This window comes from Mobula hypostoma, chromosome 17, assembly GCF_963921235.1.
Source record: "Mobula hypostoma chromosome 17, sMobHyp1.1, whole genome shotgun sequence".
NCBI lineage: Eukaryota > Metazoa > Chordata > Chondrichthyes > Myliobatiformes > Myliobatidae > Mobula > Mobula hypostoma.
In genome coordinates, this window is record NC_086113.1 from 29,855,130 (window position 1) to 29,883,114 (window position 27,985).

Consider the following 27,985-nt stretch of genomic DNA (forward strand, 5'->3'; position numbering starts at 1 on the left):
TTCTGATATTGAAATTCATTGACTACTTTGCAGACAAATTTTAGATTATGAAGACATGCAGTCCTCTTTTATTGTCATTTAGTAATGTATGCATTAAGAAATGATACAATATTTCCTCCGGTGTGATATCACAAAACACAGGACAGACCAAGACTGAGAAAAGCTAACAAAACCACAGAATTATAACATATAGTTACAACAGTGCAACAATACCCTGACTTGATGAAGAAGTCCATGAGCACAGTAAAAATTTCAAAGTCTCTCAAATGTCCCACATCTCACGCAGATGGGAGAAGGAAGAAAAACTCTCCCTGCCATACCCTACCACGGTCCGACTCTGAGTCATCCGAAAACTTCAAGCTGTGATCAGCCCTCTGACACCGAGTACTGAGCACTATCTCTATCCGAACGATTCCACCTCCATCTTGGTTGCCAACAGCAGGCAAAACTGAGGATTTTGAGGCCTTCCCTCCGAAAGATTCCCAATCACGCAGTAACAACAGCAGCGACCTGGTGTTTCAGAAATTTTTTTCCAGATGTTCCTCTGTGCTTTCACGTCCGTCTCCATCAAATCAGAATTGTTCACGGCCCCTATTTAACAGATACGATATCACTTTTCACCGGAGGGCTGCGCACACCTGGCACGCTCCTCTCTCTCCTCCCGCCAGAGTATATTGCATTGTAATAGTCTAACCTACTGTCATTGATTTAGGAATAAATTCTTGATGCTAATTCCCATTACTATCCCACTACTGAGAATTTTGGTACTTTGTATCTGTGAGGTAATCTTGTATCTTTGATTTGTAGCTGACTGTTGAGCACTGATAGATGGAAATTATAGTCAGAAAATCTGTTGACATCATATCATCATTAAAATGGGAAAAGCTATGCACCTTGATCTGTTTGTGTCCTGCAACTTCTGTAGATTTCAATGTGCTCAGATCCTTATCAGTGAGAGAGGTGGAAACTCAAGGGAACCTGAACGGAGACTGGGCTCATCTTTTTGTCCTTCATGTCCTAGAACAGAGCAGACAGAACTTCTGCCACTAGGTTCCATTTAAAATGCTTACCGGACTCTATAATATCAATATAAACTGAGAACAAGACTTTTAATAAACCTGAAAGAATACCAAACTGATGAAAGTGACAGTTACAAACACACATTATTGCAGTTTTCTTCTACAAAAGACTGTAGTATAAACATGAGAAAGTCTGCAGATGCTGAAAATCCAAAGCAACATACACAAAATGCAGGGGGAATGAATACTCAGCTGACATTTAGGGGTTGAGACCCTTCTTCAGGACTGGAAAGGAAAGGGAAATAATGCCAGAATAGAAAGGTGGGGGGAAGAGGAATGAGGATAACTAGAAGGTGATGTATGAAGCCAGGTGGGTAGGAAAGATAAAGGCTGGAAGAGGAAGGAATCTAATAAGAGACGAGAGTGGGACATAGGATAAACATAAGGAAGAGGGGACCCAGAAAGAGGAGATAGGCAGGTGAGATGAGATAGGAAGCTAGAGTGCAGAAGAGAGGAGGGGAAGGGAGTGATTTTTTTTTTTGCCGGAAGGAGAAATCGAAATTAAAGCCGTCAGGTTGGAGGCTACCCAGATGGAGTAGAAAGTGTAACTCTTCCACTCTGAGGGTGGAAGAGATGGCCAAGGATTGATATATCAGAATGGGAATGGGAATCAGATTTAAAATCTTTGTCCACTGGGAAGTTCTGCTTCTGGTGGATGGAGCAGAGGTATTATTAGTTTGGTTGAAGGCATCCCTAACAATACCGTACTTTTTTAAATTCTTCAGATAGAATGGGTCCCTTAATTTAAATGTGATGCGAATTATGAGAGATGATATTTGAATTTTAAAAAGGAACATGTAGCCAGGGATCATTTCTGACTCTAAAAAGCAATGACTTCAATGTACTGGTTTTGAAAATGCCAGTGGCTTCCAACTGTTTTCATGTTCTCTCTGAAATCCTACAAGGCATTGTAAACGTTTATGCCTTAGAGTGCTGGATCATAGCTTCAATGTCACTCTTTCACTGTTCTTGTTCTATTTGCATCTAACTCCTTTAGTAAACTCTGTATTTGGCAATGGTCCACACAAAGTCACAAGCTGCTGCTAATAATATTATAATGAAGAGATAGCGAGACTATTTGGCTAATTTGGCTGGCCAGCCCTCAATTACTGGCTTGAACTTTACAGACCAAGTGGGTATTTTTAATTTCTAGCCAAATACATTTGTTCTGAAGTACCTATTGTCTTGTTGATAATGTACTTCATTACTATTTCCCAACACAGAGAGAAGTAATCCAAGACACTCACGTGAGTGTAATTCATGATCACAGTTCTCACGGTCTAAATTCCAGCTTTTACATGGAATGCAGAATGGCACAGTAAAGACTAGGCCATTTGGCCTGTGATGTTTGTGCCAACCATCATTTAGTCCAAGCTAATCTCACCTGCCCGCATATAGACTATATCCCTGCCTGGTCATGCTCCTATCTAAATGCCTCTTAAGTGTTGTTATCATGCCTGCTTTTGCTACTTCCCCTAGCAGTCCGCTCCAGGCACCTATCACTCACTTTGTAAAATAACTTGCCTTATATATCACCTTAAAGACATACTCACTCCGGTGAAAAAAAGACTGTTTTATCTAAGCCTCACGTAATTTTATATACAGGTGTGCGCCGCTTAACATCCATTCGGACAACGTCCGATTACATATGCGTCCATACTCCCGATTGGAGAACATGACGGAGCGGATGTAATCAGTCTCGTGTATTGCGCGTCTCTTGAGTGTAGTAGCGTTATCTCTCTGTTTAATTTTCTTTTGAAAATATTACCATAAAGTGCATCATGGCTTCCAACACAGCAGAACCACTCCTAGTGATAGCAGCAGCAAGAGGCAAAGGAAAAGTATTGATTTGGAAATGAAACAAAAGGTTATTAATCAATACGAAGGTGGAAAACCAGTGAATGCTATTACTCGGGATTTAGGCATGTCTCACTCGACAATCACGATGATCCTGGAAAGCAAAGAAAAAATTCTCGAAGCTTTTAAAGGCTTCACTGAAAACTACAAGGCTCACGAAAATGCAAGAGGAACCTATATCGGATATGGAGAAATTGCTAATGGTTTTCGCACAACATCCAAATTATATAATGTCCGATTTCACAGAACGTATCGTGGACGTTAAGCGACACATACCTGTACTACTGTCACCTCAGCTTCTGATGCTCCAAAGTAAACAATTGAAGTCCGTCAAACTTTCCTTTTAGCTAGTATTCTCTAGACCAGGCAACACCTTTTTGAAGATTTTCTGTAGTCTTTCCTAATGCTCCACATCCTTCCAATAATACTGCAACTAGAACTATATACAATACTCAAGTATAGTCTAACCAAAGATTTATGTGGCTGCGAAAGTACTTCAGAAGGAACAGAACATTATTTTTATGTCATCTGCAGATGTTCTATTGATCTTGCCTACATTTTTGTTGAAGTCATTTATATGTTGTATATTATAAACAACAGAGGTCCCAGCGCTGACCCTTACATAATACCACTGCTCATAGACCTGTCATCAAAATAACATCCCTCCATCACAATCTCTGTCTTCTATGTCCAAAACAAGCTTTCTTGAACCTGTTCAGGATCTCATGTCTCTTTCCTTATTTCACTGTCAGTCTGTGATCGTTTATTTCCACCACATTTCTCCTCTCATAATAATTTTCTCACATAGCAATTGGAATATTGAATAGTTTCATTGTTGCTATTTTGTAAGTTGGTCTCCCCTTCAATAAACTTCTGCTTAAAAGGTGCCTTCTGTATAAAAAAAAACATCATTGACTCAAACATTATAAGAGTTCATGAAAATGAAATAATGCAGATTCTGGAAATCTGCACTGAAAAGACTTTTTTTCCTCAGAACTGACAGGCCTCCTAAGGCACTAACTGTTTCCTCTTTCTACTAATGCAGCATGACCAGCTGAATGCTTTCAGCAGTTTTTGTTTTTATGTGTGCAGCATTTGTCTGGCTGAGAGCTATTTTGGTAAAAAAAAAGAGAAAAAGGAGAACACTTGGAAAGAAAACACTTTCTGTTTCTATATTCTCATTATGTACACTCAGTGGCCACTTGATTAGGTATGGGAGTGGAACCCGGTGTGGTCTTCTGCTGCGACCATCCAAGTTTCAGCTTGTTGTTGGTTCGGAGATGCTCTTCTGCACACCCCTGTTGTAACGTGTGGTTATTTGAGTTACTGACACCATTCTGTCAACTTGAACCAGTCTGGCCATTCTCGTCTGAACTCACTCATTAACAAAGCATTTCCACCTACTGAACTGCCATTCACTGGATGTTCCTTTGTTTGTTTTTTTGCACCATTCTCTGTAAACCCAAGAGACAATTGTGTGTGAAAATCCCAGGCAGTCAGCTGTTAAATGAAATACTCAAATCATCAACAATCATTCCATGGTCAAAGTCACTTAGATCACTTTTCTTTCCCATTCTGATCTTTAGTCTAAGCAACAACTGAACCTCTCGACCATGTCTGCATGCTTTAATGCATTGAATTGCTATCTTATGAATGGCCTATTAGATATGTGCATTAACGAGCAGGAGTACAGGTATGTCAAATATAGTGGCCGCTGAGTGTATATATTTTTCTTCCTTTTTGTATTCATCTTCAAATGCTGATAAATGTTTATTAAACTATTAAAAGTAAAAAAAAATGATAGGAATATTGTTGGTTGTGATGAATATACTTGAATTGTTGCAACTTAATAATATCTGAATTGGTTGAATTCTAATCACTGAAGTGGTTGAAACAACTGAAACATGCTTTAGCCCTTATTTAGGTCCTCAGCAATAATTTCATACTAGACTTTTGGATTTATAATGTGTGAAAAGTTAATGATCTGCAATTCAGAGGACTGCTGGCTTTGTTGTTTTGCATTTTACAGAAAATTACATGTAGTGTCGTGTTTAAGATTTCTACTGCTACGCTGTGAGGTATTTTATTTTAGAAGTATCTGAAAAAGTGGTGTGACCTGCTGGTAAGAGTGTTTTGGTTCCGGCTAAAGATAAGGAGCCATGTTGCCCAATTTAGGAATATTGTGTCAGCCAATCAGGATTGTGGGATGGGTGAGAAGGCTCTAGAGAGCAGGGTGCGAAGGGATTTCTGAAGGACAGTAGTCTGGTTTGGGGCTTTTTGGCAGGAGATGTGGAGAAAAGATGCCTGGAGGATCCCATTCAATGGGGGCACCCTTTTGGAAGGAGCGCTTCATGAGATAGTCTTTTCCAAGAAGGGAAGTTCTGCCTGCGGTCGGTGATGGGAATTAAACACAGTGAATAAAGCAATACACCCAGCTACTACAGAAATATGCTCTAACGTTTAGGTGCACATCTCGACTGGTTTAACTGTAATGGGCCCTTTTCTTTTTCTTTTTCTTTCGCTGTTTGATAAAGTTGAAAATTGTTTAATATACTTCCTTTATAACATTAAGTTGGTGTGTAATCTGTCATTTCTGGGCTACTTATCACTATGAATGGGCAGTATTTATACAACAGTTGCTCAAATCAAAGTTCCTTTAATTCCAATGTTCCTGTTTGGTTTAACCCCAAGTCATAGAACATAGAACATAGAACATAGAATAGTACAACACAGTACAGGTCCTTCGGCCCACAATGTTGTGCCGACCCTCAAACCCTGCCTCCCATATAAGCCCCCACTTTAAATTCCTCCATATACCTGTCTAGTAGTCTCTTAAACTTCACTAGTGTATCTGCCTCCACCACTGACTCAGGCAGTGCATTCCACGCACCAACCACTCTCTGAGTAAAAAACCTTCCTTTAATATCCCCCTTGAACCCCACCCCTTACCTTAAAGCCATGTCCTCTTGTATTGAGCAGTGGTGCCCTGGGGAAGAGGCACTGGCTATCCACTCTATCTATTCCTCTTATTATCTTGTACACCTCTATCATGTCTCCTCTCATCCTCCTTCTCTCCAAAGAGTAAAGCCCTAGTTCCCTTAATCTCTGATCATAATGCATACTTTCTAAACCAGGAAGCATCCTGGTAAATCTCTGTACCCTTTCCAATGCTTCCACATCCTTCCTATAGTAAGGTGACCAGAACTGGACACAGTACTCCAAGTGTGGCCTAGCCAGAGTTTTATAGAGCTGCATCATTACATCGCGACTCTTAAACTCTATCCCTCGACTTATGAAAGCTAACACCCCATAAGCTTTCTTAACTACCCTTTCCACCTGTGAGGCAACTTTCAGGGATCTGTGGACATGTAATCCGAGATCCCTCCACACTACCAAGTATCCTGCCATTTACTTTGTACTCTGCCTTGGAGTTTGTCCTTCCGAAGTGTACCACCTCACACTTCCCTGGGTTGAACTCCATCTGCCACTTCTCAGCCCACTTCTGCATCCTATCGATGTCTCTCTGCAATCTTTGACAATCCTCTACACTATCTACAACACCACCAACCTTTGTGTCGTCTGCAAACTTGCCAACCCACCCTTCTACCCCACATCCAGGTCGTTAATAAAAATCACGAAAAGTAGAGGTCCCAGAACGGATCCTTGTGGGACACCACTAGTCACAATCCTCGAATCTGAATGTACTCCCTCCACCACCACCCTCTGCCTTCTGCAGACAAGCCAATTCTGAATCCACCTGGCCAAATTTCCCTGGATCCCATGCCTTCTAACTTTCTGAATAAGCCTACCGTGTGGAACCTTGTCAAATGCCTTACTAAAATCTGTATAGGTCACATCCACTGCACTACCCTCATCTATATGCCTGGTCACTTCCTCAAAGAACTCTATCAGGCTTGTTAGACACGATCTGCCCTTCAGAAAGCCATGCTGACTGTCCCTGATCAGACCATGATTCTCCTAATGTCTATAGATCCTATCTTTAAGAATCTTTTCCAACAGCTTTCCCACCACAGATGTAAGGCTCACTGGTCTATAATTACCCGGATTATCCCTACTACCGTTTTTGAACAAGGGGACAACATTCGCCTCCCTCCAATCCTCCGGTACCATTCCCGTGGACAACAAGGACATAAAGATCCTAGCCAGAGGCTCAGCAATCTCTTCTCTCGCCTCGTGGAGCAGCCTGGGGAATATTCCGTCAGGTCCCGGGTACTTATCTGTCTTAATGTATTTTAACAATTCCAGCACCTCCTCTCCCTTAATATCAACATGCTCCAAAACATCAACCTCACTCATATTGTCCTCACCATCATCAAGTTCCCTCTCATTGGTGGATACCGAAGAGAAGTATTCATTGAGGACCTCGCTCACTTCCACACAGATCCTCGATGTATGTTGCTTAGAAAGGTGGCCTTCCCACCGTTGAGACACGTGGCTGTTAGCAGAGTTAGCTAATGAGCTAATTTGGTGTACGAGCCCCAGTGAGAGGATTATATTTAAAAAAAATAACACAAGAGACTGCAGATGTTGGAGACTGGATCCACAAACAAGCTGCTGGAGGAACTCAGTAGGTCGAGTAGCATCTATGTCGGGAAAGGAATTTTCAACGTTTTGGGTCAAGCATTGCATCAGTCCTGACATGAAGGCATTTCCTGCCTCCAAGATACTGCTCAACCAGCTGAGGTCTTCCAGCAATGCACACAAAATGTTGGAGGAACTCAGCAGGACAGGCAGCATCTTTGGGAAAAGTACAGTTGATGTTTTGGGCCAAACCCTTCAGCAGGACTGGAGGAAAAAAAGATATTATTCCAGCACGTAATTCTCTGAAACATCTGCCACCTCCGATGGGATTCCACCACCAAACACATCTCTTCCTCCCCCCTCCCCCTTTCTGCTTTCCGTAGGGATCACTCCCTATGTGACTCCCTTGTCTATTCATCCCTCTTCCCTGATCTCCCTCCTGGAGCAAGTGGAACAAGTGGCACACCTGCCCCTACACCTACTCCCAAACATTCCTGTTGGGTAAGGCAACACCACCTGTGAGTCTGTTGGAGTCACTTACTGTGTTCAGTGTTCCCGGTGTGACGTCCTGTATATCGATGAGACCCGACGTAAATTGGGAAGCTGCTTCACCAAGCATCTACACTCCTACCGCCTGAACAAGTGGGATCTCCCAGTGGCCACCCATTTTAATTCCACTTCTCGTTCCCATTCCGATATGTCCATCCATGGCCTCCTCCATTGTCGTGATGAGTCCACACATGGCTTTGAGGAACAACAACTTATACTTCATTTGGGTAGCTTCCAACCTGATGGCATGAACATCGATTTCTCAAACTTCCAGTAATGCCCCCATCGCCCCTCACCATCTCCCATCCACTCTTCCCTCTCTCACCTCATCTCCTTGCCCATCCATGGCCTTCTTCTGGTGCTCCTCCCCCTTTTTTCTCTTTCTTCCATGGCCTTCTGTCTCTTTCACCAATCAACTTTCCAGGTCTTCATCCCTCCCCCTCCAGGTTTCACCTATCATCTGGTGTTTCTCTCTCCCCTCCCTCCACCTTTTAAATCTACTCCTCAGCTTTTTTCTCCAGTCCTGCTGAAGGGTTTTGGCCTGAAATGTCGACTGTACTTTTTTCCATAGATACTACCTGGCCTGCTGAGTTCCTTCAGCATTTTGTGTGGAATAGACCCTTCTTCCAGAGGATTGTTTGTTACTCGAGCATTTACAAAGCCCTTCACAACCATATCATGTTTTGAAATGGCATTGAAGTCATTAGTTCACTGCGAACATTAACAAAATTATAAAACTAAGAAACACCTCACCTTGATTGCCGCAGTTCTTGAGTTGTATGTATACCCTAAGGAGTTCCTGCACAGTGAAGAAATGATGATACCTAGAACATTGAACAGTACAGCACCGGAATAGTTCCTTCTCCCACAGTGTTGTGCTGAACCAAGAGTAAATCAAAAACACCCAAAAACGAATCCCTCTTACCTACACCATGTCCGTATCCCTTCATTTTCCTCACATTCTTGTGCCTATCGAAATACCTCTTAAAAACCTCTTATGTATTGCCTCTACCACCATACCAGGCATTGCATTCCAGCCATCCAGCACTCTCTGAGTAAAAACTTACCACTCACATCCCCTTTGAACCTACCCCTCTCACCTTTAATGCATGCTCACTGATAGCAGACATTTCAACACTGGGAAAGAGATACTCCCTGTCTACTCTACCTTTGCCTCTCTTAATCTTATAAACGTTTATCATATCTCTCAGCCTTCGCCACTCCAAAGAAAACAACCCAAGTTTGTCCACAATAGCACCTTCCCTCTAAATTGGGCAGCATCTTGGTAGACCTCTTCTGCACCCATTCCAAAGCCTCAACATCCTTTCTCTAGTGGGGTGATCAGGAGCGGGTTTGATATGAAAATTCTCCAAGTATGCAATACTACATCTGCAGGGCCATTTTAATGAAATGAAAGAGAAGATTGGTAGCTCAGGTTGGCTACAACCAAAACAAAGAAGAAAGCAAAACAAACAAATCAGGAATATTTCCAAAGTGACAGCAAGATTGCTCTAGCCACATGGAATAATGGTAGCACACAAACCTAGCGTAATCATCAGAATGCTTGTCTCAAGACCAAAAGATCCAATAGCATGGAGAGAACAAACGTAATATTCCAAAGACGATGTGGGGTCTGCCCCGAACACTATGTAGAACAAATGGGGAGGAAACTATCCATGAGACTACATGAGCATCAGCTAGCCATAAGAAGATACAATTCTCTGTCTCTCATCTTAGTACATGAAGACCAAGAAGGACACAAATACGGCTGGGAAACTACAAAACTCATGGCAGAAGCACAAAATAAGAAATCACGAAAGTTATTAGAATCATACTTCTTAATGGAAGATTCTATTAACAATCATATACAACTGGACACAATTTATGAACCTATGCATCTGCAGGATCGAGGCATGGGGTGACACCCTAAGAACCGACACTCACAACAGCTAATAACCAGGGATATGGGCTAGCAGAGAACACTCAGCTATCTGGTTGGCTGGGACCCTGCGGAGACTAGTGGTCAGCGTGACAGCCAACTCACTAAAACAATCAGTTGGACCAATATAAAGGCAAGCACGTAGCAGAAACAGCATTCATTTACGCATTGGTGATGTCAAAGGTTAAAAGGTTCATTGGTTATCGAAGTATGTGTGCGGTATGCAGCTCTGAGATTCTCCAGATAGCCATAAAACAAAGAAAAACCATGGAAGTCATTGTTCCACAAAAACTGATACCCAAATAAGTATAACCGTAACAAGTGGATTCTGCAACTATTTGGTTTCGCTTGAACAAATGGACCCAGACTCGGTAGTTCCTCTGAGACTGACTTTATTGTTAATACAGAGAAGAGAAAAAAAAAGAGAGTTGCGAGAAATGCTTTATATCGTACACTACCTACACCACGAATAGGTAGGGCTAACTTAAGCAACCCGTCGTAGTCTACACCACCAAGTATACTTAGCAACGTCTGCGTGGTCCCTAAGGCAGGCGATCGACCGTGGACTGGCTAGGGTGGAGGTCCTTGGCGCCGGTTCAGCTGCTTGGCCTGAAGCACTATCGCCACCTCCCAGTCCAGCTGGTAGGGGCGAGGCATCCAATCCAACGTTTACACGACCCCAACCTCTCGGTCGGGTGACCTTCAACAATCGGCCTCTGCCTCCTCAGGGATAATACATCCTATTAATCTTACAACCAAACAACGTAAAAAAAATTCTTCAGAGATAAGGTGATTAATTACTTTTACACAAATCAGCACTTTTAGTCTGCTTTCAGGCCATGTTATCAGGTAGACCAGAGTCACATTGTTCTCCCCTTATCAATTTTCCCAAGCTCCCACTACCTAAAAGTGCTCCTCATGGCATGCACCTCAAATAGCCTCTGTCAACCAAATCCTACTCCTGGCCTTCTCGTGTGGCTTAGCCTCTAAGCCCAGCAGAACTGTTTCTACTGACAGGAGAAGGTGTGAAAGTGGGTCCTGGCACCTTAAAACCAGTGCTTTGGGTAGATGGAACTCGTCAGCCTGGGAAGGCAGTCCATCTAAGAGAGGGAAAACTCTGATTTCGAACCTCCGCTGCCTTGCGGCCATACCCACTCATGGGAAAGGCTTCGGGAGTAAACCCAAAGGACAAATCTGGAGCTGGAGTCCCTAAGCCAGTCCGACGTTGCCTTCAATCTCGTTCTGGCAACTCCTGCGACGACACTGGTGCCAAGCTATATCGGCCCTTGCTCTTCCCTTGGACAACATCGGTGTCGTGGAGAGGGGAGACTTGCTGCTTGGGCAACTGCCGGTCTTCTATACAACCTTGCCCAGACCTGCACCCTGGAGAACCTTTCCAGGCGCAGATCCATGGTCTCGCTTGACGAACAGATGCCACCGCCACCACCCTTCGGGCTCAGTGAGCTGCCTCACTGCAAGAGGCCACCACATGGACTCCTTCTCCAGCAGCAGAGAGATCCCATCAGTGATCAAAAGGCAGGCTGTTAGCACTGAACCCTTGCTTGCCTTCTGCATTTGCCTCCATGTTTCAATCTTCCTCAATGCTTTAATAGGTGATTAATCGGAGAAACATTGGTTGAGCCCTGTCTCTAAGTTTCTTTGCCTTGAGGGTGTTCGAGCTCGCACTCTCATACTGGAATCTTCTTGGAGACAGCAAGAATCTTCTTGGAGACACTGGATCTCTCAAAAGTTGCCCAAATTGTAAATCACAAGCTCTAACAGTTCTCGAAGTGCAGTTAAGATGAAAAACAGGTGTAAAAGAAGTGAAGTAAGCAGTGAAAACAGCAGCACCTTGACTGGTGACAAAACATTTGCGACCTAACCTCTAGGCTCAGCGAGCAACCGTACAAACATAAAGTTTTAATACTTACTTAGTGTTGATAAGGCTGATGAACACTTGGTCTGTTGGTGTGGCATCATTCAAGGGAAGTAGTGTTCCCAGAATCAGCTTAGTATTTAATTGCTCATCTGTAGTTGCCCTTGAAAAGATGGTGGTGGTCTGCCTTTTGTGACTGTGGCAGTCCTTGTGGTGTGGGTATAACCACAACGGTGTTAGGGAAGAAGTTCCATGAATTTTTTGATCTGAGCAAGAAGGAAAGAATGGCGATCTATTTCCAAGTTATAATGGCATGTGACATGAAGGTTAACTTCCAGGGGACGATTGCCCCATGCTTCTCGCTGGTAGAGGTCGTGAGAAATGTTCTGAAATGTTGCAAAGATTTTGTATGAGAGAAGGGCTTAATTAGTATCTTTAAAACAATGACCGTTTAGAGCAGGTCCAACAATTACAAGAACAATATAATCTCCTAGATTTTTGCATGGAGAGCTTGCACATTTGCAGCTGGTTGTATGAATCATCCATCACCTTGTCATTCATTGAGAATATAAACAACATTAAACAACAAGGCACAGGTAAAACAGGCACCCTAAGGGACGAAGCATTGCTAACTTCAGCATGTGTGGCAGGTTAAACTGGGGATCTGTTGTTGGATGATGTGCTTTCAAGTGTAAATTATTCATTCTGTTCTGCACATTGCACATGTCAGCAAGTTGCCATGGCTGATCCTAGCTTCCAAGCTGAAGAATGTCGTAGAGAATTGTGAACCTCTGAGGAAATTTAGCAGTTAAATTATTGACCATACATCCAGAGAATGAATTATAATCTACCCATTTGCATCATTTAAGCAAATCTGCGGTACAGAGGATTCGTAATAGTGGCTGTGAAAATACCCTATTGTTTTACATGCCAGACTTCCATAAGGACTGCTGTAATCACCTGGTTTGGCCTGTACATTACTTCACTGCAATGGGATTGACTCCTTGTAGCTCTCTGAAATAGCACACTGAAATGTCCAGCAACCCACTCTATTCAGAGTAGAATTAAGGATGGATAAAGGCAACTTTCTCATTCCATGAACAAATACTTAAGAAGAAACAAATCAGCAGTAAACGTGGATCCCTGGAACAATTTTAAGCTTTTATTGGAGAGTGCCGTGTACTGCACAGCACCACAATAATCTTCTACTCCACTGCTGTTCTTTCCCATGACACAGTTGTCTTCTAAGACCTTATATACACTGGAATGAAATGTGCTGATTGAAGTGAATGGGACTACCTGCATACAGTCATACAAAATAAATCAAATCCAACATTAATCTCTGTAGTGTGTAGCCTCAGACTTGCTGGAACAACACCAGTATTATGCTGGGGAATTGGCTCTCAGACCTTGCAACAGCCTGACCAGGTCTAGAACTGTGAGAGTCATGGGGTTGTACCACACAGAAACAAGCCCTTTGGACCTCTGCCCATGGCAATGTTTGTACATATCTATACTAACCCCATTTACCTGTACTTGGTCAGTAGATTTTAATGCACAGACGATTCAAGTATTATAAGTGCGCCTGCCTCTACTTCCTCCTCAGATTTCCAATATTCCAAATTCCAATCATTCATAGAATGCAAAATACCCATCGTGTTCGGGTCATAGGTGTAGTAGACAGTGAGGAAGGTTTTCAGAGCCTGCAGAGGGACTTGGACCAGCTGGAAAAATGGGCTGAAAAATGGCAGATGGAGTTTAATACAGACAAGTGTGAGGTATTGCACGTTGGAAGGACAAACCAAGATAGAACATACAGGATTAATGGTAAGGCACTGAGGAGTGCCGTAGAACAGAGGGATCTGGGAACACAGATACAAAATTCCCTAAAAGTGGCATCACAGGTAGATAGGGTCGTAAAGAGAGCTTTTGGTACATTGGCCTTTATTAATCAAAGTATTGAGTATAAGAGCTGGAATGTTATAATGAGGTTGTATAAGGCATTGGTGAGGCCGAATCTGGAGTATTGCGTTCAGTTTTGGTCACCAATTTACAGGAAGGATATAATTAAGGTTGAAAGAGTGCAGAGAAGGTTTACAAGGATGTTGCCGGGACTTGAGAAACTCAGTTACAAAGAAAGGTTGAATAGGTTAGGACTTTATTCCCTGGAGCATAGAAGAATGAGGGGAGATTTGATAGAGGTATATAAAATTATGATGGGTATAGATAGAGTGAATGCAAGCAGGCTTTTTCCACTGAGGCAAGGGGAGAAAAAAAACAGGGGATATGGGTTAAGGGCGAAGGGGAAAAGTTTAAAGGGAACATTGGGGGGGCTTCTTCTCACAGAGAGTGGTGGGAGTATGGAATGAGCTGCCAGATGAGGTGGTAAATGCGTGTTCTTTTTTAACATTTAAGAATAAATTGGACAGATACATGGATGGGAGGTGTATGGAGGGATATGGTCCGTGTGCAGGTCAGTGGGACTAGGCAGAAAATGGTTCGACACAGCCAAGAAGGGCCAAAAGGCCTGTTTCTGTGCTGTAGTTTCTATGGTTCTATGGTTCTATGTAGATTAGGAGAGAAAGGGGAACATAATTTTAAAAACTTCATTATAATAATTACAAAACAATTTTTTTAATTTTTTAAAAAAATATTTGCTTCAATTTTAATAGTTTAGAATATTTGAATGTCAGTTATTTTTAATGAATACAGTCAACTTTAATGGCAACTTTGACAGGAGATGTAGTTCTGATGAAAGGGCTCAGCCCAAAACATTGACTGTTTATTCCCTTCTATAGATGCTGCTTGACTTGTTGAGTTCCTCCAGCATCTTGTGTGTATGATCAAGTTCCTTCTCCAGCTTAGCTTTCCCGCAAAACTTGGCAGGAGGCAGTCTTCGGCATTTTGACGCTTGCGGCCCAGTCATCATTTAGACCTCACTGCCTATTTCTCAGCCCAAAACATTGCCTGTTTATTCCGCTCTGTAGATGTTGCCTGACATTCTGCATTACTCCAGCATTTTGTGTGTGTTGTTATGCAAGGCTTCTTTTATGTGTCACTGCAGTCCATTATAATATGGAAGGAGCAGCAACCACTTGTGTACGCTCACATATGTCCTTGCTTGACATACAGTAAGAGAAAATGGTGTGGAATTTCAAAATATTGTAGTTCATTCTTGCAACCAATTCTTAGCTGAATTGGTTTTCAATATCCAGTAAGACAAAAGGAAGGTTTTGATAAAGATAACATAACAATAAGTGTAAATAACGTTAAGTGAATAACCAGTAACATTCCAAATGGTGGTATTTTGAGCTCATTTTGCACAAGTAATCACTTACTCAGTGTAGTGATACTGCTGTGCTGATGTACCAGTCACAGCCCATTCCTTCTGTATGACATAACAGTGCATTCTACTGCAAGCTCTATAATAAACCCAATTGTGCTTTAAGTAAGATACTCTAGGCAATCGGACTCTAGCCAACACAGGTAACTGCAGACAAAGTATGATTACTTCAAATGTGTGTTCAGCATTCAATACCATCATCTCCTCAAAACTAATAAGTGAGCTTCAAAGCCTTTGCTTCAATACCTCCTTTTTCAATTGGATCCTCGATTTCCTCACTCACAGACCCCAGTCAGTTCGGTTTGACAACAACATCTCCTCCACAATCTCTATCATCACAGGTGCACCACGAGACTGAGTGCTTAGCCCACTGCTCTACTCACTTTACAGTAATGACTGTGTGGCTAAGTACAGCTCCAATGCCATATTCAAGCTTACCGATGACACCACTGTCTTAGGCTGAAACAAAGGTAGTGATGAATTAGTACATTGGAGGGAGATTGAAAATCTGGCTGAGTGATGCCACAACAACTTCTTACCCAATGTCAGCAAGACCAAGGAGCTGATTATTGACTTCAAGAGGAGGAAACCAGAGGTCAATGAGCCAGTTCTCATCAGAGGATCAGAGCGGATATGGTCAGCAACTTTAAATTCCTCAGTTGCTGAGGATCTTTACATTTCTCATTTCAGAGGATCTGTCCTGGATCCAGCCGTAAGTGCAGTTTCAAAAAAAAAAGCATGGCAGTATCTCTATTTTCTTAAAAGTTTGCAAATATTTGGCATGACATCTGAAAGTTAGACAAACTTCTATAGATGTGTAGTGGAGAGTAGATAGACTGGCTGCATCACACTCTGGTGTAGAAACACCAATACCCTTGAACAGAAATGCCTAGAAATAATAGAGCAAACAGCCCAGTCCATCATGGGCAAAGCACTCCCCACCATTGAGCAAATCTACACCAATCATTGTTGCAGGAAAGCAACATCAGGGACCCCCACTACCCAGATCATGCTCTTTTCTCGCTGCTGCCATCAAGAAGAAAGCAAAGATGACTCAAAACTCATGGCACTGGGTTCAGGAACAGTTATTAACCATCACCCATCAGGCTCTTGAAGCAAAGGAGATAACTTCATTTGCTCCATCATTGAGATGTTCCCACAACCTGTGGGATCACTTTTTCAATGACATTTCATCTCATGTTCTTGATATTAATTGCTTGTTTTTGTATTTATTATTGCTACTTTGATTTTTTGTATTTGCAGTTTGTTCTCTTTTGCACACCGGTTGAACACCTCAGTTAGTGCAGTAATTTCATTGATTCCATTATGGTTGTTATTCTGTTATGGATTGAATGACTACGCCCACAAGAAAATGCATCTCAGGGTTGTATATGGTGACATATATGTACTTTGATAATAAATTTACTTTGAACTTTGAACTTTCATTGTATTTCAGAAGAGAAATGAAACCAACAATTTGCATTATTGTCTGTGCAATTCTGTTTCCTTAGGAGTGAATTCATTTTCTTTTGGGCTACTTCGAACAGGAAATAGGAGAAGCACAGGGGGATCACAGAGATGATGGGCATCATTTTGCTGAACGTGGCTAGCCACAAAATGTTGTTTCTTGTGCTCTCCATGCACCTGTGTATTCATGTTGGCCTGAATCTGAAGTCCGACATCACTGGTCGTCTGTTGAAGAGACCCTTCAACAGGACTCATCATTGCTTTTTAAAATATCTATTATTTTTTATTTTAGAAATGTTTTAAATGTCTTTGTGAGTGTCAGATATATTTACAAACTGTTTACTTTAATGTCAACTTTGCAGAGATCTCATTGAAATCTAACTAATACTAAAAGAACTGGATAAAGTAGCTGTGGAAAAAGTTGAGGGTAGAAAGCGGGGAATGGGGTTGAAAAAAAAGTCAGCCATGATTGAATGATGGAGCAGACTCAATGGGCTGAATGGCTAACTTCTGCTCCTACATCTCATCATCTTTGTCATAGCCTTATGTGGTGGTGGTTGGGGGCGGCGGGGGGGATTTCTTTGTAAAGTTGTGGACTTTGTGAATGCATAATTGAGAAACCATTGGAAGGCCCCAAATTTGTTGTAAAGTTTCACATATATGTGTGTATATACTGAAAACAACAGCTTATTTTATGATATATGCCAGTGATATTAAACTTGATTCTGATTCATAGCGACAACTTTAAGAAAAATACCTAGACAAAAAGAGTGGATACAGTGACTGCAGTCATTGGTTGATGGATGGAATTTCTAAGGAAAGAAAATGTTTCAGAACCTATAGGATAATCAGAAATAGACATATTGATCTGAATGTGGCCATATTCACCACTGAAAGTACCAGAATATTAGCACAATGTAGAGTTTATAGAATGCATTCTACAGATGCCCATTATTTCTGCTAACCTTCATTAAAGCAAAGAGTAAAAATGACTCTTTCACTGTTCTAGGCCACAGAGTAAAAATATTTTTGACTGACTGCACTAAGTGGATGTTATCACATAGGCAGACTGTAACAGCCATACCCATTATTCAGCAGGCCAGGCAGCATCTCTAGGAAGAGGAGCAGTCGACGTTTCAGGCCGGAGGAGGGAGGAGGGTGTTGTTGCTTCGTCAGGAGGGTGTGTTGTTGCTTGAATTTCCAGCATCTTGTGTGTTGCTTGAATTTCCAGCATCTGCAGATGCTGCCTGGCCTGCTGCGTTCACCAGCAACTTTTATGTGTGTTGCTTGAATTTCCAGCATCTGCAGAATTCCTGTTGTTTACCCATTATTCAGCTGCATTAACTGCACTACAAAACTATATAGCAAACAAAACTTTTAAAGGGCAATTGATACGTTACCACCTGAATTCTAAACTCTGTGAGCCTCTTATCTAGAAATTAAATAAATATCTTGCAAAAAATTTCGATGTCAAATTAATATGACACTGATATTTGACAACAGGTTCTTATCAGGACATTAAAACAAAAGTAAATTCAATCAGTTGAAATCAAAGAGAACAATTTCTAAACTATGATTTTTGAAATAGATAAACAAGTATATACTCAGAGGCCACTTTATTAAGTACTTTCTGTCCTTATTAAAGTAGCTACTGAAAGAATGTTTGTAGTTTTCTGCTGCTGTAGTCCATCCACTTCAAGATTTGACACGTTATGTTTTCAGAGATGCTCTTCTGTACACCACTTTTGTAACATTAGAACACTTGAACATTTTTTTGACAAGAGCAGGCCACTTGGCCAAACAAAGCCTGTGGAATTCCTGTTCAAATAGTGCGTTGCAATAACTATTGAGTGTAGATTTGAAAGTTTCTAAGGTACTACTCTCAGCTACTCAACTAGGTAGTTTGGTCCACGTGTCAACAATTTGCTGTGTAAAGAAATACACACACACACACTGAATCTTCTTTTAGTAAACACCTCAATAACAGAGTTCTCAATGCTATGCATTTTAAACATTTTCATGTAACTCAAATGGATTTCAAGCATTAGTCTGTTCTATACAATAAACTGTATAGAAGTCAAGGCTCCCAAATTCCTGAGGCCTGCTTGCAGTTCCTGCAGCAGAATTCTTCTTTAAAAGTTACTTAAATTAGCATTTCTGCCAATGGTTACAAGGTTTCAACATTACTGAGTGTGGAGATGGGACAACAATAAAATGCCTATACAGTTTCTGGGCCATTCACAGAGAAAGGGGAAGGAGTTTTTTTTATATATGTTGATGGCTATCAAATCTATCAGATTCTCTGTGGCCCGGTCAGGGTTGACAAACAGAGGACGTTTCCCTTCATGAGGTGGTCTCGAACTCAGGGTCACTCATTTTAAATGGAAATAAGGTATAATTTTAGATATTAAGGAAATTAAGGGTAATGCTGTTTGCTTGTTCATTATATCCTGTGTCTTATGACATAGGCAATCATGATCTTTCCATGACTGTGATTGTTCTTGACAAACTTTTCTACAGGAGTGGTTTGCCATTGCCTTCTTCTGGGCAGTCTCTTTTCAAGAGGAGTGCCCAGCCATTAACAATACCCTTCAAAGACTGCCTGCTTGGCGTTAGTGGTCACATAACCAGGACTTGCGATAAGCACCAGTTGCTCATACGATCACTCACTACCTGCTCCCATGTGACTCTGATCCAGGATGTTAAACAGGTTCTACGTTTTTCCCAAGGGTGACCTTCAGGTTAGCAGAGGGAAGGAGTGCCTTACTCCTTTGGTAGAGACCTCGCTCCACCCCACTACCCGTGTTAGAGAAGGAAAATAGCACTGAGGTAAAAGAGCACACTTGATGCTTTTGAATAATGGGCTAAATTACCTATTCTTACTTTGCCTCTTTTACATCCTTAGCAGGATTTGGTCGGCACTTTTGTGTTTACCTTGGTCATACACAGACACAATTAGTAGTAACATAAGTGGTATATCTGTAAGAACAGGCAATAATGAGTGACAAAAACCTTTATTGTTCATGACTAATTTATACAAACAACCTTAGCTTATGTTTGTTTCCATGGAAGGCTCAAAATATCACGATTAATTGGTTTCCCAGTGGCAGAGAAAAAAAAGCATCTAAATGTTTAAAACATTGGTGTAAGTTTCAATTCTCATTAGTTGAGGACTTAAGTCAAATATTTGACATGCAATGGCTCATTAAGGCCCTTTATATATAGTATAAGACTGATATTCTATTATTGAAGCATGTAATATGAGTTTGCAATTATACTTTGAGATGTAGTATTATTTAAAGTACAGAAAATAGTAAATTTGGATTTTATCGCAAGAGAATTCGAAGGAATATCATACAAGCTGATATAACAGTCCAGAAGTGAGAACATAAGGAGGGAGCTGGAAGATGTGGGGGGTTTGTACTTCAGTCATTGAACAATCAGTAGTTGGATGAATTTTAAACAGCAAGTAGATGAATGCAGTTTTGGATTTTTACCTCTGGCAAGGCAGTTCATGCGATTGCTTCGCCGTCTCCGGCACCTGGGAATGAAGTTTACTGAAATTATTTTCCTTCCAGTCAAAGTGGTATATAAAAATAAAATCTATTGTGATGTTTTTTGAATGTTTGTCAAAAACTTTAGTAACAATATCTTGACTCCCAAGTGGCACTGAGAAATGTTGGGTGCAGCTTCCATTAAAACATTTTCCCTATGTTTGTGTCTACATGCAGGTACTTCAGTACTTCAGATAACAGCTACAGACGCTGATGATCCTACATATGGGAACAGTGCGAGGGTGGTGTACAGTATTCTGCAGGGACAACCATACTTCTCTGTGGATCCCAAAACAGGTAGAATTCAGAGACTTCCTTTCTCTCTCTCTCCCTCCCTCCCCCCCCCTCTCTCTCTCTCTTAGTAGTGCTTTTGGAAATTATACCTCAGATCAATATTATCATTTGTGCATCATCCCCTTTTGTGTTAAGATAATGGCCAATGTTGAATGAATCAATATAATCTTCACTTGTACCAGAGCTGAGGATTAAAATTCCATCGGGGGAAATATGGCTTTGTTGTTAGTTTTATCAACTGCGGATGGATTTCGAGGTACGAGTACCATTATGGACTAACAACAAAGACATAAGCACCCTTTAGTAATGATTATGCATTATACTTGGCATTCAGTCTATTTGGTTCCATTGACGATGGTAACAAATTCAGAGGCAGAGTGAAGCTATCATTACTACAGCAGGTTTAGCGTTATAGAGTGCAGATGACTTTTTAGATAATTTACTTCTGTGACCCCAGCTATGGGTAAATAACCTTACTGCCTCGTGGGTAACTTTGGGAGAGACAATGGCTACAGGAGTAAACCCAGAGAATGGGGCACCTCAGGCAGCTGGACATCACTGAACATCTTTCCAGCAGCTCCTACAGCCAAGCTGGTGCCAAATGTATTGCTTTCTTTTCCTTTGGACTACGCTGGTGAGGCCAAGAGGAGGATCTTGACAACGGGGCACCCCAGGATCTCCATAGCCTCCAGCCAGGCTTGTGCCCTGAAGTGGTCACTTCAGTGTCACCACTCCATTCTCCTTCCAGAGAGATGGATGCCATCACTATCACTTCTGTAGTATCTGAAGTGTGAAACAAGTGCAACATGATATCTGGATGGCGTTGGGATGCAGTAGGTAGTGCTGCTGCCTCTTTGTTCCAGTTTGTTTGTGATCCCTGGTGCTGATGGTATGGCGTTTACTCATTTTCTCTGCAACCATATAGGTATTGTTCTGGAGTTCCAGTTTCCTTACACATCCCCAAAATGTGCTGTTTTGTAGATTAATTGGCTTCTGTAAATTACTCGCAGTGAAGGTGACTGATAGGAGAATCAGGGTGAAGTTGAGCATGTAAGGGAGAATAGGTTACAGGGAAATAATAAGAGAATGTGATTGATGAAATTGTTCTTGCTTCAGGCATCTTTCTTTGTTGTAAGAAAATGAGAACCCACATACTCCCATTGTAGTGTTTGAAATTGAAGATTATTTTTTTCCCCGAGAGTCTAGTTTTATTCCAAATTCAAGGCTGACTTTTCAGAGAACAACTACTTCTGCTATTTTTTTTAGTTTGTGAATATAAATGGCTTATAAACACTTCTGTTATTAAAAAAAATATTATACCTAAGGCATGTCCTCACAAAAAGTCTATGGTTCTGGACTAATATTGAACTGAAATTGAAGCTGAAATTAATATTGAACCGGTGTTCAATATGCAAACATCAGAAAGAAGAAGAAATGTTGATGCCTCAATGTCTATCTCACTTGTTAGACAAGGCCCTGAGTGAAAAATCTCATCAGAAAGTTGTCACCTTACTAAAGCATTGAAGTGAGTGTGAGCTAGACCCATAATCTTCAGGCTCTGAGGTAAAATTACTATTACTGAGGTACATTAGCATACCAAATATGAAAATCTTAACACCTAAAATATGTAACCTAACATATTAACACCTAACGTCCCTCTCTCATTATGGGCAATGTGAGATCGCTGGGTAATGAAATGGATGAGTTGACAGCGCTAGCCAGGAGTCAGAGAACATTTTGGGAGTGCAATGTTATGTGTTTTACTGAAACATGGCTGCACAAGGACATACCCGACCAAAACATTTCCATAAAGGGCTTCTAGACCGTTTGGGCTGACCGGAAGTGCACTGAGAGCGGTAAGCGTAAAGAAGGGGGGCTTGCTGTTCTGGTTAACAACAGATGGTGCAATCCTGGCCATATTATGATCGAGGAACATGTTTGTAGCCTGGATATTGAACTTTTTGCTGTTGGACTCCGGCCATATTATTTGCCAAAGGAAATGTCCCATGCAATTGTGGTGGTTGTTGTACATCCCTTCCTCTGCCAACCCGACGTCAGCGTGTAATATCATTTATGCCATTGGGCACAGGAGTACATTCAACCAGAGACTCATTCCACCACGATGCAGCACTGAGCATAATGGGAAGTCATTCCTGCCTGTGGCCATCAAACTTTGCAGCTCCTCCCTTGGAGGGTCGGACACCCTGGGCCAATAGACTGGTCCTGGACTTATTTTCATTTGGCATCTTTACATATTATTATTTGACTGTTTGTGGTTTTGTATTGCTATGTTTGTACTCTGTTCTTGGTTGGTGCAGCTGTAACGAAACCCAATTTCCCTCAGGATCAATAAAGTATGTCTATTTATCTATCTATCTATCTAAAGACTGTATCTCATATGTACGTACCTATGATTAGGCTTAGGGACAATGATCACTGAGAAAAACTGCCTCAAAAACTCAAAACTGAAGTGGGGATCATCATTCTCAATCCCAATGATCTGCTGAAAATAAGAATCAATCTAAAAAGATTGAGGGCAGGGGAGTTGTAATCGTGCCAGGTTAGCCCAATAGGAAGCTATTGATGAAACTCCAATCTGTGTTTTCAATTCTTCCTATTTCAATTGAAATCCACCTCCTTAAAGATCAAGGCAGGCCAGAGCTCAACACTTGTTTGTCCTCTGGTGTTTTGATCCCACTAGCAAGTCTATGTTTGGAATAAAAAGAAACATGAAAATTATCCCCTAAGATATGAGTTGACTAGAGTAAAAATGGGTCATGTCCATTGTACATCAATCAAGATTCCTTCTGAAGTTTCGAAGAGAGATGTATGTCAAATGCAAGAAGACATATTGCCCTTTCACACTAACAACATAAAGCTAAGATTTTCCTATAAATGTTTTTATTTCTTTCAGAACTGTGCTGTGCCAAACATTATCAATGTATTATCTTCACACCTTGTCCTACACATTTTTCCCTACAATTACTCTTTGAAAATATTTAGCCTGCATGCTCAACCATCTTTAGTAGATCATTTTATATCATTAGGGCACTGTGCAAGTGGGCACTTCTTTTGTTTAAATTATATTTACTTGTCTTTTTATTTCACTGAAATTGGTTTCCTTCCTAATCAATTGTTTTTACAATTAACAGTCCTCTCTCATTCTACAATTGAACCAGACTCAGTTGTGATTGCTGTTTTTTAATTGAAAGCCTCTGCTGAAATCCAGAAACAAATTGACAATAGGACATACTTTCACTCGATAGAAGTGGCATTTAGTAGTCTCCTCTCCATCTGCCTTGCACACATTCAGCTGTCACTGCACCTTTCTGACACCTGCTATGTAGCCAGTCATAATTAATTACCTGGTCAGGGACTCCTCTGGGAGAGTATCCACAATTAGCTCCATAGAAGATGATGAATGTGATCTGAGTTACTGACTCAACATTAGACTGTCATTATGATCTGAGCTCTTTATTTTCCCTGCATATTCTGTTAAATTAATGGATCAGTAGAAATGAAATGCATGTGACTAAGCAATCCTATCGTTTCTTTTTCTTCTGTTTTAATTGGTAGTAACACAGAAATATAGAAAACCTACAGCACAATACAGGCCCTTCGGCCCCCAATGCTGTGCCGAACATGTACTTACTTTACAGTAAAAGACATTAACCAGGACCATTTTGTTTATATGGTTGAATGATTCTATCAGAAGTCTTCACTGAAAGGCCACTCCCTCTGACTACGTCCAGTACTTTAATCTGTGACATATATTAGCATTGCTTAAACATATTCCATTCTTCAGAGTACAAAGGTAACTGTCAATTTCATCGAGTTGCCTTGTCCCTGTTGAAATGTGCGACCTTTAAAAATTCTCTTCACAGGAGGTTGTCTGGATCAGAGGATCTTAATAAAGGCTTGGACAAGTTGAGCTTGTTTCTTCCGGAGCATAGAAATATAAGGTGTGACCAGACAGAAGTATATGAAATTATAAGAAGCTTAGGTAATGCAGACTGTCAGAATCTTTTCTTAATGGTAAGAATATAATGGTAAGAAGAGGGACACTTTTCGTCCCTCTTCCCTCTGGGAGACGGCTCAGGAGCTTGAAGACTCATACAGCCAGATTTTGTAACAGCTTCCTTCCTACTGTGATAAGACTGCTGAACGGATCCTGACCCGAATCTGGGCCATACCCTCCAAATATCCGGACCTGTCTCTCATTTTTTTTTGCACTACCTTACTTTACATTTTCTATTTATGATTTATAATTTAAGTTTTTAATATTTACTATCGGTTTGTACTCCAGGGAGTGGGAAGCGCAGAATCAAATATCGTTGTGATGATTATATGTTCTAGTATCAATTATTTGGTGACAATAAAGTATAAAGTAAAGTAAAAAAAAAAGTAAAATCAAAAGGGCACAGTTTTAAGGTGAGGGAGAAAAGTTTTAAAGGGGGGTTGAGGGGAATTTTTTTTTACACAAGGAGATGTTGTGTTCAAAGACATTGAAGGATATGGACATAATGTAGGCAAACCATTTGTGCAGATAGGCAAAAAGTTTGTCAAGAATACAGTGGGCCAATGAGCCCATTTCTGTTCTGTGCAACTCAGTGTCTATGACTGTTTAGCACAGATATTTAATCTAAAGGGTGAATATTTACTTCCCACATAGTGATCAGAATACTCCTTTGCCTCTTTGGAACTAAATAGAATCACATATTTAAAAAAGATCTGAAACCATAGTTTTCTACTGGCTGGTGAGTCTGAAACTAGGATTCATTGCTCAAATAGCACCAGACCTTTGAGGATTGAAGTTAAGAAATACTTCTACAACACAAACTGTTGAAAACATTTGGGACCCTCATTCACAGAGAGTAATTCTTTTGACTCAGTATTTTATTGTAAATGTAGGATTGATGGATTTATATTACAAAGTTATGGGGCAGAGATGGGTATATGGACAAAGATCAGATGTGGCCTTATTAAATAGAAGGATTTCCTGAAAGATCTCATGGTCTTCTCCCATGTTGCAGAAGTTTATATTTAAAAATAATTAAGGCACTTGCTGTCCATCAATGGATGCTCAGAAAGGGAATGCAATTAAGGAACTAAATCTTTTCTGGAGTAGGGCATCCAACAGTTTCTGTCATGAGCTGGAATTGGTCCTGCACCCTTAAGTTCAAATGTTGTGCCAATTACTTTGCTGAAGATACACACTGATAAATAACTAGTGAGGGAGACAGGACCTCAGACACCAGAATGGACAAGACAAATAATCAACGAGATTGAACAGCTCAGGTGAAATTGAAGACCTGAGAATGAAGTGAATGACTGAAGAATTAATTTTCAGTGTAAGAAAGGTTAATGACATCAACATTTACCCCACGGTTAGTAACGATACTTAGCTTATAATGCCAAGCTTTATGATTGTCTAATATAAATTAATAGGAAAGTTCACGATGCAATGTTGTTTAATTGATCAAGGATTAGCTGTATTCACTATATACATTTACATCTATTAGGAATTTGCTGTGGTGGTTTGTACACCATGGAATAAAAAGCAAACACATTCAACAATTATAAAGAATTATATAAATTTTTTAATGCATGTGGTATATATTGCTAAACTAGATGCCAAAATCCACAGGTAAATGCAGTATTGTACAAAAGTCTTAGGCACACTAAATAGCATTACGCTATCTTGTCATATGAATCTGCTTAAATTACAATGATCAAATTGGAAGTATATTTTGTCAAGCATAAATTAATTTTTAAATATGTAATAATCAGCTTTGAGGTTATAAGAAGACAACTTTTTCATTATTTAGCAGATAAAAACATAAATCAGTGTATCATTTGACTTTGGTTCTGTATATCACCTTTAAATCTCATTTCTTTTTTACTGAGAATAAAAAAAGCAGTAAGAATTTGGATTCATGTTATAGCTTTAATATTTTTAAAAAATTACTTGTGCTTTACATGCTGTGTTTGGAAATCAGTGACAAGCCAAAGAAATAATATAAGGACTGAATATGAGATGAACTTATATTGACAGTTATAATGAAGCAGGGATAGCGTAGTTACAATGGAGATATGAGGAATTCTACAGACGGTTTTCCATAGAGAACATAAATGACTGAAAGTATTTCCACAAAAGTATGATAAAGATTGGTAACACTATATGAAGTGGTTAATGTCAGAAAGAGGCAGAGTTCCAGGGAGGTTGTATGATTAGATTAAATCATAAGGCATAGGAGGAGGAGAATAAGGCCATTAGGCTCATCGAGTCTGCTCTGTCATTCCATCATGGCTGATTTATTATCCCTCTCAACTCATTCTCCTGCCTTCTCCCCATGATCTTTGACCCCCTTACGAATCAAGAACCTATCAACCTCTGCTTTAAATATACACAATGACCTGGCCTTCATAAAGATCTGTGGCAATGAATTCCACAGATTCATCACCCCGTCTAAAGAAATTCCTCCTTATTTGTTCTAAAAGAATACCTTTCTGAGGCTATGCCCTCTAGTCCTACATTCCACCCCACCCCATAGGAAATATCCTTTTCATGTCCACTCTATCTTGGTCTTTCAATATTCAATAGGTTTCAATGAGATCCTTCACCAATGAATGCAGGCCCAGCCCAGTGCCATCGAACACGGCACATGCATTAACTCTTTCATTCCCAGGATCATTCTCATAAACTTCCTTTGGACCCTCTCCAATGCCAACTATAGTGTTAAGGTGGGATAAGGCGATAAAAAAGCCACCCAGCTTCCCTGAGATTTCCCATTTAAGCCATCTGATAAAGATGCTGCTGTTCCTAAAGGCATTGACAAATCTAATGTGCGTATGTCGCAGCAAGTTTTGGGTAGATTTCTGGAAGAATAGGTATAAATAGATTTCAACCAGTGTAAATAACCTCAGCAATTTTAACTGTCCACTTGGCTAGGATCCATTGGGAAGGTAAGTTCCAAATCATTCTCTGAATGTTGGTCTTGGACACACCTGCTAAATGTAAAGCCCCTGAGATATTCCAGCACCCAAACCCACTATGTACATAGATTTCATTAAGAACCAGTTGGAAGTCATGAAGAACTTTAAAATGAGTTCTGGGAATTAAAATATTGTGGGCTGCAGTGACTGAATTTAAAAAATGCTCAATCACTCGTAAAATCGAAGGAAAAAAGAGATTTACTTCTAAATCTATATTTGAAAATTGTAACAATTTTGACCTTAAAATGGATTAATTAATTCACAGGTAAAGGACCTATAAGTGGTTTTCTATTCTGATGAAAGTGAGGTTTTTAAAAAATCTATTCATAATTTAATCCTATGCATGTCTTATGTATTAATTAACACCGTTGTGAGTCTGGCAGAGTTTTAATTAAAATGTGTGCATTGGTCCAGAACATTTAAAACAAATGGAGAATTTATTGAGGGAAATTACCCCTTAATGTGCTTCATTCTGCTTCATTGTTAATC

At 40.5% G+C, this 27,985-nt stretch overlaps 1 protein-coding gene across 1 annotated transcript in view; it reads left to right on the forward strand.

Annotated features, from left to right (window-relative positions):
• The window catches only part of LOC134357707 (cadherin-18-like), a 261,240-nt gene that overhangs the window by 109,682 nt on the left and 123,573 nt on the right, over positions 1 to 27,985 (forward strand). The window contains exon 4 of the mRNA XM_063069328.1: positions 20,384 to 20,503. Within this exon, the coding sequence (XP_062925398.1) occupies positions 20,384 to 20,503 (120 nt within the window). The remainder of the gene's footprint in view (positions 1 to 20,383; positions 20,504 to 27,985) is intronic.